General features: G+C 31.1%; 1 protein-coding gene across 1 annotated transcript in view; it reads right to left on the bottom strand.

Moving 5' to 3' along the window:
- Positions 1-6,182: 6,182 nt before the first annotated feature.
- LOC134241003 (uncharacterized) overlaps positions 6,183-10,762 on the bottom strand; it is a 47,228-nt gene continuing 42,648 nt past the window's right edge. Inside the window, exons 9-12 of the mRNA XM_062723096.1 lie at positions 10,369-10,421; positions 9,470-9,488; positions 6,509-6,622; positions 6,183-6,338 (exon numbers count right to left, since the gene is read on the bottom strand). Coding sequence (XP_062579080.1) covers positions 6,275-6,338; positions 6,509-6,622; positions 9,470-9,488; positions 10,369-10,421 — 250 coding nt within the window. The 3' untranslated portion in view covers positions 6,183-6,274. The remainder of the gene's footprint in view (positions 6,339-6,508; positions 6,623-9,469; positions 9,489-10,368; positions 10,422-10,762) is intronic.

Genomic DNA, 10,762 nt, shown 5'->3' with positions numbered 1-10,762 from the left:
CAATTCCCTATACTCTATGCATTTTTCATCTCTTGTTTATTCAATGTATATACATTTTGGTCTCTTTGAATATGCACTCCGCAACTTGTTTTCGTGAAGATACAATTTCTACTGATGTGTACCTTCACAGTTTTACTACAATGTTAAACCTTTTCAACACAATTACACAATTTTTGTGTTCTTTTATTCACAAAAGTGTACAGTATATTACTATTCACGTTATCTCTATGTACATATTCGCTTTCCATTTGTTTTTCCTGTTTATTTGTGTTTACGTTACATGTATCCTTTCTATTATTTTTTTGTTAACTTTTTGAACTATGCATTATATCCAAACTTTCTTAGTCATGCAAACAAATATGTGTATTCAACTACTGTAGTTTTTGAATGTGTCATAAATTTAGCAGCTACCGATTGCAGCTTTTTGTTTAACATATACTTTTGTCACAAGGTAGATAATGGGTAACTCCATTGAACAATATCGTGCTGCAATCGGTCTTTTTTATTCATCTGGCAGATGTACATCAAAAACCTGTTTATGGTCGTGTTTTTCCATGCGCATGTTTTTTGCAACTAATGAAAAATGTTTTTAGAATACTTGCTCATTGCTTGACATCCATTACCCTAAAATCTGTGAACATCAACTTTTATTTACAATTTTTCACATTTGTTCTATTGGCATGTGGTGGTATTGAGGTCAATCCGGGCCCGATTGAAAATGCCCTTGACATTCTACACCTTAATATTCGTAGTATTAGACACAAATTAGATCACTTAAACTCTTTCGTTCATGACTTCGATATTTTATGTTTTACCGAAACCCATCTTGACCAAACGGTAAATAATGATGACTTATATTTGGATGGGTTTTGTAATATAATACGAAAAGATAGGAATTGTTTCGGGGGAGGTGTCATGATCTATTTTTCTAGTCAAATACGTGTTATTAGACACTATGATTTTGAACCCTCTGACATTGAATGTATTTGTATTGAAATTGATAATCATACCTCTAAAATCTTTTTGTGCTGTGTATATCGTCCTCCGAACTCTGATAGTGGTTTTTGGACCAAACTTGCATGGTGTGTTGACAAAATGAGAAAAATCGGATAAAATAATATTAGTCGGTGATATTAATGTTGATCTCCTTAATACTCCACAAACACATATCATCCATGAAATTATCTCAACACATAACCTTGTTAATAATATCCACGAACCTACAAGAATTACAAACACGTCGAGCAAGTGTTACAACGCACTTTGAAAAATTACGCACTTTGAAAATTTTTTTCAAAGTGCGTTAATTTTGGGACCAGGTTAACGCACTTTGAAAAAAATTTTCAAAGTGCGTTGAATTTGGGACCAAATCAACGCACTTTGAAAATTTTTTTCAAAGTGCGTTAAAACTGTACATCATAATTTTACACCATGTAAACATTTAACGCACTTTGAAAAATTTTTCATGAAACAAAAGGAATTAGACTTATATTTTAGAAATAGACAACAGTATTATCCCCTTGCAACGTATGATGGGATATAGTGATGCGATTATGTGTGTTATTACTTTATGTGTATGTTAGTTTTTTCTGTGTGGAATTGACGTAATCTTTTTTGGGAAGGAATGCTCCGCTTTGCGATGCCCTTACTTTGATGTTTTTTTTTCTCAACTGATGGATTGAAGAAAACCAAGAAACGGAAAACGAAGAAAAGACTGGCTGAATTAAGGTCTATCAGCTCAACTCTTTATCATTCCCACCCCGATATATCTATTTCTATAACTCGTAACCTTAAGTGTCAATGATATTTGAAAAAAGAGCATTCTAAATACAGTATAAGAACTGTACAAGGAAGTCTGCAGTAAATCGAAATTTTGTTCTTTTAAATCTCAAAGTATATTTATATTCATTTTCAGGAAAATCAAAATATTAATAACTAGCTGTAAATTCCTTATTTTTTGCGAGTGTTTTTTATCGCGAACTGGCTCTCAAACGTCAAATTGCTAGAACTATAATTCGCGAATGAACGGTTTATTAACAGATTTTACATAGATTTAAGCACCAGAAAAATAAAAGCGAGAAATATTTTTTTCGCGAGTGATACTTCTCGCGAAATTACGCAGAAATTAATTCCTCGCTTATATTAAGGAATCTACAGTACCTGTCTGCTTTCCGATGTTAATTTGATACCATATCTGATAATCTCTCTGTTGAACTCCAGGTGTTTAAAAACACAAGTTTTGCCAAAATTATAGAGTTATTTCTCTTTGGTATCCCAAATAAGTAAGGTTTTATGAAAATTCATATAAATATCTATAATTTTTTTTAGAATCATTCCAATATGTTAACATTTGAGAATTGACTAAGAGATAGGTGGAAGAACAATACTATCGTTCGTAGTTCTTTACGACATTGAATGTTGACCTTTTGACCCCAAATTCAAAAGGGGTCTTCCTAAGACCACAGGGATTCTGTTATGTTAAATTTCATTGCAAATGTTCAAAGGGTTGGCGAGATATCGTGTGGAAACGAAAGCGTTACAGAAAGACGGATGGACGGACAGCTAGACGGACGGACTGACAGATAGACCAAAATTAATATCTCCCACTTTTCAAGCTGGGGACAAATAGTATCAAATCAGGTTCAAATGATAATTTATCATACCTAAGATTTGTAGGAATATTCATTCAATATTGACTAAGCCATGCAGAATTTTTTTTTTTTCAAAGTGCGTTAATATGGTCGATATTAACGCACTTTGAAAAAAAAAATATTTTTTCAAAGTGCGTTAACTTGGTCCCAAAATTTAACGCACTTTGAAAAATTTTTTCAAAGTGCGTAATTTTTCAAAGTGCGTTGCCACAACGCTCCTTGACCCAATTTTCACTTCAGTTGATATCCAAGTTCGTGAATCGGGTACATTAGTAATGGACTCTTCCATAAGTGACCACAGAGCTACCTATTTAACGCTTTCTTCTAACATAAATTACAATCGATCTTACAAAAGAAAAATTTGGGCTTATAAAAGAGCTGACTTTGTTAAACTAAATTCTTTAATTGAAAATTGTGATTGGAATAAAAATATAAACGAGGCTCAGTCAGTAGATATAGCAACGGAAAATTTTACATCTGAATATCTTGCGTGTGTTCGCGAATGTGTTCCTGAACAAACGGTAACCATACGTCCCCGCGACAAACCATGGTTTGATTCACTTCTAAGGAAAACAATGAGAACTAGAAATCGACTTCATAAGAAAGCACACAAAACTAAAAAAGATTCCGATTTTGCCGCATACATAGAGGTCCGAAATTCAGTAAACAATATGAAAAAATATACAATAACAAATTATTACGACAATATTGATACATCTTTAGAGGATTCAAGCAAAAATAACAACAAACTTTATTGGAAGTTAATGAAAGACACATTCAACATGAAAATGTCCAACGAAATCCCACCAGTCCAAATACATAATGATAACGGCGAAAAATACTTTGCTTATTCTGATATCGATAAGATTGAAGCAATAAATTCATATTTTTCTTCCATTTCGACAATTGACGATTCAAATGAAACATTACCAAACATGTACAGTTTGTGTAGCGACACATTCAGTAATATTGTAATTGAGGAAAAAGAAGTAATTGATATTATATCAATTCTTAATGTGAACAAAGCCATAGGTCCTGACTGTATTAGTCACAAAATGTTAAAATCCACTATTTATACTGTTGCTAAACCACTTACACTGCTGTTTAATAGGTCCCTATCAGAAAAAAAGTTTCCGGTTTTTTGGAAAACTGCTCATGTTATTCCTTTGTTTAAAAACGATGACCCCTCCTTAGTTTCTAATTATAGACCTGTGTCGTTACTATCTTGTATTAGTAAAATTATGGAGAGAATTATTTTCAAACATATGTACAATTATTTCCATTATAACAATTTGTTTTACCGATATCAGGCGGGTTTTTTACCAGGTCATTCAACTGTTTACCAGTTACTAGAAACCTATCATAGTATTGTTCAAAGTATTGATGAAGGTAAATCATGTTGTATGGTCTTCTGCGATCTTTCAAAAGCTTTTGACAGAGTTTGGCATAAAGGACTTCTTTTTAAATTATAAACTTACGGTATATCAGGCGATCTTATGCAGTGGTTTTCTAGTTATTTGTGTAATAGGTCACAAAAAGTTATGTATAAAGATCTGTTATCATCAAAACTAGATATTTTTGCAGGTGTACCCCAAGGTTCTGTTTTAGGACCCCTTTTATTTCTGATATACGTAAATGATGTTGCTGTAAATATGTTAACATTGTGTAGACTTTTTGCTGATGACAATTCGCTTCAACATTCTTCATACAACATACTTGATATTGAATATAATTTAAATCATGATTTACATATACTGGAACTTTGGTCAAATCAGTGGCTTCTAAAATTCAACCCTTCCAAAACGAAAGTTATTTTTTTCAATAAGAAAAATATTTCTGTTATGCCTAAATTATTTTTTAAAGGTGACAGATTGGAGTGTGTCCCTGTTCATCGTCATTTAGGTTTATTGTTATCACAAAACCTTAGCTGGACAGAATACATAGATAGCATTGTAAACAATGCTTATAAGAAACTTGGGCTTTTGAAAAAACTTAAATTTAAGATCGGCAGGACACATCTTTCAAAATTGTATGTCACATTTATCAGACCCTCGCTCGAATACGCTTCAATTGTTTGGGATGGCTGCTCTAATAATGATGCCGAAAAGCTTGAAAGAGTTCAATTATCTGCAGCTAGAATTGTTACCGGACTTCCAATTTTTGTGTCAAGAGAAATACTTTACTCTGAAACTGGCTGGGAAACATTGAAAGTTAGGCGCTATAATGCAAAAATGACCACGATGTACAAAATTCATAATGGTAGTGTACCTGAATATTTGAATGACATTGTTCCAAGCAAGCGCGAAAACATTTCAAAATATAATACCCGTAATAAGGAACAATACGTTGCCCCAAGATGCAGATTAGAATTATATAAAAGATCTTTTATTCCTGACGCTGTGAAACATTGGAATTTATTAAAGACAGAAACAAGGGAAGCTATCTCACTCAATGCGTTTCGAAAAAACTTAACTACAGAAGTAAAAAATCCCCCAATCTATTTTTCATTTGGCAAACGTTATACAAATATAATCCATACTAAACTTAGACACAACTGTATACTTAATTATGATTTACACAAAAGAAATATTATTAATAGCCCTTTATGTTCATGTGGAAAGTATGAAGATGTTTATCATTTCTTTTTTGCCTGCAGAAATTATCCAAACGCTAGGAACACATATATTTTTGCTGCTGTGCATAAATTTATTGACGAATCTTGTAGATTTTAAATTGTTATATTTCTGAACAAATATTTCACTTGTATCTCTTTTGTATTTATATCTCAATGTACTACATGTATTTCAATTGCATGACATATAGTTATAATTAAGGAGAGGAACTCGTAAGTTGAAAGAACTTGTTTCCAATCCTTTTGTTTATACAATAAAATATGTTCAAAACAAAAACTCATATGGCTTGTTCATTTTAAACGATTGCGATGCTCACATAAATCATAATACGCTTATCCTGTGGGTTAAATTATCTTTCATTTTTAAGTTTAAAATTATTTTTAATTATGAAAGAATGCAAACGATAAAAAAGATTTCTTTTGAACAGAATGTTTGACAGCTGCCGATATATCAATTTTAATTAGCAAAAAAAAAAAAAATCAAGTAAAATATTTAATAAAATGTATAGAAATGTACATATTATAAAGTAAGCAAGATATATATCTGCAAAAATTTGTAGAATTTATTATAATGTAATCTAATGATACAAACAACTCAATGCAACTCAAACAAAATATATAAATGTAACAAATGTCTTGCCATACTATAAACCTACATTATTGTAAATCCATAAGAAATTACGACCGTTGTTTAAATCAAAACGTAGTCTTTAATTAAACATATACATAACAAATACTTCAAACGACTATTTTACTACACTTAATCCGCAAAAGCCGTGAACAAAAATTAATAAACCACTTTTTCAAGACACTTTTTTGTTAATTGCTGAAATATGCATATATATACATATAATCAATGGCAACCATTCAAGATAAATAAGTCAAAATTACATATCTTATTATCATAACCGTATTTGTCAATGTCCTTCATCTTGTTTGACAACAAACAATCAATCAATGAATCATCTTGCAATTGATGCAATTTTTTTTACTATAAATTCAGTTCCTCATACTCCTGTTGATTATCTCTTATTTTCAGCTCTTCATATTTAGACCTGGAAAAAGTATCTATGGCTTAAAGTGGGCAATCCTTAAACAGGGTATTTTCAAATGTAATATCTTATTCTATAGTATCACCCTACCCTGCTTGCACATACACATGTTATATTTTAAGATTTATTCAAAATACAATATTTTAATTTTTTTTATGAGAAGTGTAACTCACGATTCGTTATCTGTTTTTACAGTCGAAGCATCATTTTCATTCTTCAAATCCTCATTTTCGTAAATACTTTGTCTTTCAAAACCAATATTAATTTTTGAACTGTCTTTGTTTTTCCTGGAAAGAATATTTTTCAATTGTACAAAAATATATGATCACTTTAATAATTTAAACTCAAGCATGAAATTTTTTTTTTTTTCAAATAATTTAATAGCATTTATTAGTTTTTTTTCTACGCATAAATGTAAATGAAATGTAGATTTCAGAGTGAGAAATTTTCTGTGAAAAATTCCCTACACAGACTGAAATATATGCATTATTTCATAATGATGTTCTTAGGAAGAAAGGTTAGATCAGAAGTAATCTATATCATGAATTATCTGATTTTTTTTTGTCTGATACTAATATCTGATATGTTGTTAATATTTATACATGTAAAATGTTATGTTATTGACCTATTGTAATTTTAATTTAAAAAAAAGAAAAAAATCATGAGAATGAATGCACCGTCCATATAATTAGTGAGGAATTTAAAAAAAAATTATATTATTTTATTTATATCAGGACAATCTATAAAAGGGTGTCAAAGGTAAAGAATAGCTCGTTTGTTAACTTTTAAAACCATATAAATTTTGCCTTGAAATTTCAGACGTACTTTTTTTTGGATACATTTTGAGGGCCCCGGATGCTTCTATTTAAAAAGGATGATGGTCTTTAGTCGATGTAAATGTAATATCAAATTATACTCCCAAGACTCCAAATGCAGTTCTGGATGACTCACATTTTGGCTGGCACCAACCAAAGACTAAAAGATGCTTCAACTGACAGAGGCATATGACTCGAAGCCTCCAATTTTTGAAATAAACAGTTATTGCCTTAAGATTCAAAGGAAGGTCAAGGTGATCTTTTAATTGAAAAATTCTAAAGACCCAATTTGCATCAACTGACCAATTCCAATCTGAATCACTAGTTATTATTTAGATTTAGCTATGGAATTCTAAAAGTATGTCAACGTGACTTACTATTTGGATGAAATACCACCAAAGACCCAAAATGCCAGAGCAGACAAGAATTTAATTTTCATCATCAGAAATATTGAGATATTATGTAAAATTGCGAGTTTTTTGTTAACATGGGCCATGGTCCCAAAATGCATCAATTGACAAAGGTAATAATTCTAACCCCCTCTCATTTGAAATGTAAAGATATGACATAAATTTGAACATGGCTTGAAAAATAAGTATTTAAATAGCTGCAGAAGAAGAAGAGTAGATAGAAGAAGCCTATGGGCCTCATTGCTCACATGAATTCACACTACATGAGGATACTTCCATATTATTATGAGTAATCATGGCTTTGTTGGTCTTAAGAAATATTTTTTCCTATATATTCTTATGTAAAACATTGATCTCCATTTTTGGCCCTATCCATTCCCGAGGGGTCATGATTTGAACAAATTTGAATCTACACTACCTGAGTATGCATTCATATCAGTATGTACAAGTAAACATTGATGTAACCATCAATTGTCGCCCGGGAAATATATAAAGTAAGCAATGGAAATGAGTCTTGATCATCAAACCGCTTTGGTATGTGTGAAACGGCATGCGTCTAATTGATGGCGACGATAGTCGCGAGTATTTTGAAAACTTACAGTCGGATAAAAATCAAACAAAAACGATACCATTTTAAACTTGATCAATTCCTCATGTAAATGTTGGCTGTATAAAATATAAATTGAAGTTAGACACATGTATCACCTATATTCAAAAATGTATTAATTTTCAATTTTAGAATATAAAATAGGAACTATGCAGAGTGCGTTTTTATGCGAGAAGTAAAATTCGATATTCTAAAAAAAGGGATCTGTCGTTTTTTTTCGATAGTATATGATAAGCAACTTTATATATTAAACATGTAAAACATATTTATTTTTACATATACATTTTATATAAGTAAATATATTGTGTATCTCGTAATTTAGAAAGGGAAAGAACATTCTGATTAACAATATTTTCAATGTTTAGAAAACCTTTAATTCTGAATAACTTCTCCCACCCCAGTCACCATACACCAACACTTAAACTTATATGTATCTATAGAGCAGCCCGGTCCTCCGGGCTGCAATAATAATGGCTTTAATTTCTTGACCAATTGATTTTTTTTATGATTGTTTCCTATGCATTCCTATGTAAAACTCTGATCTCCCCTTGTGACCCCACCCACTCCCACCATTCCCCCCGGGGATTCATTATTTGAACAAACCTGAACTTACACTACTTATGGAAGGTTTTTCTTGGTTTCAACCGTTGGACAAAAGGTTCTTGAGAAGAAGACACCTACTTTTGACTTTTTTGAATTACCCCCTCTTGAAAAATAGCATGGCCCTTCAGTTGAAAATAAATAAAACAATTAGAAAACTGTTGACATTATCTACTGGATTGTTCCTACAGTAGTGGAAGAGAAAAGTTTTCTACGTCTTTAGTTTTGGTTTTTTCGGTTTATTAAAGCCACGGCATTGGTTGAGTTGAAACTTACAAACTTACAAGAAAAGTGAAATTTTACGAGATATGCTCTATTTCTTTTTTATTATGTAATCATACATAAAACTGACCTTTTTCTAGGTAAAGCAATATTAAGCTTTTACTTGCGAATCAACTTTTAGGGAAATTGGACCAAAAAATATGAAGAAACATGTAATTTATTTTTGAGACTATCAGACAGTAGGACAACAGATACCTTACTAATTATCAAGTTCTTGTCAGTAATAAAAAGGTTATTCAATACTTCATATCTCAACTAGAGTAATATTGCAATTTTTATCAATATTTCATTTATATTCAAATGTTACTGATTTGTTGCAAGAGATACTCTGGATAGGGCGAATGCAAGTACAGTAAAATAAATAAAAAATGGAACATTACAAGGATTAAATCAGCAATTAATTGTGCATTAAATACGAACCTCCTTTCTTTTTGAAGTGCTGGAATAAATATGAAAATAATTTATTGATAGCCACTTTACCGTATAGACATATGTAAAAGCAAAGAATATTATTACACAATATCTAAGAGGGTGTTTCAATAAAGCTTTGGGCGTCTCATAGATGATTTACAATACTTTGGAAAACCACATTTGTGTCAGGAAAGCAATAACAATAAATTTGGTCTTTTCTGTAATTCCATTCAAATTTAGTTTCTTACAGAGAACATTACATTGTCCATAATCCCTAACGTTCCTAAATCTGAATTAAATGATTGTGACTCGGGACGTCTTATTTTGGCAGCTGAAGTGAAACTGTCCTGAATTTATTATGCCATATACAAACAATGTCTATCCTAATGTTATAGGTTTTTTTTTTAACTTTTGAATTTGTTTTGTCTCTTACTAGGATAATCCATAATCATATCAATTTTTGCAGCAAAATCTATTGATGTACCTTTGAAAATTGTGTCAGCACTCCTCTATCTCCGGTATCATAAACGTTAAAAATTGATTTTTTTAAGGTATTGTGTCTTAATTGATTGATATGTTTGAATATGATATTGACTAAATTATGTTATTATAGAAATAAATTACAAGAGTTATATACGTAAATTATCCCGGATTTTGAATACGTACGGACAGGTCATATCGACATTTTTTTAATGTTCCTTTTACGAGCAATGTTCCTTTAGAGGATTTAATAATTCACTATTTTAGAGACATTTGATTGATTGCATTGTAATGCAATTGTCTATCGCTCTTTGGACACTCCCCAATAAACAAAGATGTCAAAAAATATACATTTAAATTTACCTAATTCTGACATTGATTAAAAACATGTAATCCTGCATTTTCAATGAAGGCTTCAATTTACTTACAAATATCTGTTTTATTTTCATTCCCCTTTTCATCTCCGGTGTCCTTTTTTTCTCTGAAAAATATATAAGATTATGTTTAAAACTTCTTCAGTCCCCTTAATCAATTCAATAAAACAGTTATGTATTTAAATGAAACATGGGGATAACCAACAGTATTCTAGATCAAAAATCCAGAAAAAAAAACAATTCAAAATAGCACCAGAGCAAACACAGACCTCCAAAACATTAGAAGTGGGATCAGGTGCTATGGAGGAGTGAGCATCCCCTGCCGACCGGTCACACCCGCCATGTCACACACTCCTTGTCATGATCGAGAAATAACGGAAAAATATGTTTTCAATTCAGTGTATAAATAATGGACTAACAATTAGTTTGAATAACGCTAGTCAGCATT

Source organism: Saccostrea cucullata, unplaced genomic scaffold (genome assembly GCF_032062105.1).
Source record: "Saccostrea cucullata isolate Sc308-1 unplaced genomic scaffold, CSIRO_AGI_Scuc_v1 ctg2983, whole genome shotgun sequence".
NCBI lineage: Eukaryota > Metazoa > Mollusca > Bivalvia > Ostreida > Ostreidae > Saccostrea > Saccostrea cuccullata.
The sequence above is the reverse complement of the archived record's forward strand: the minus strand, read 5'-3'. Positions and strand labels throughout refer to the sequence as shown.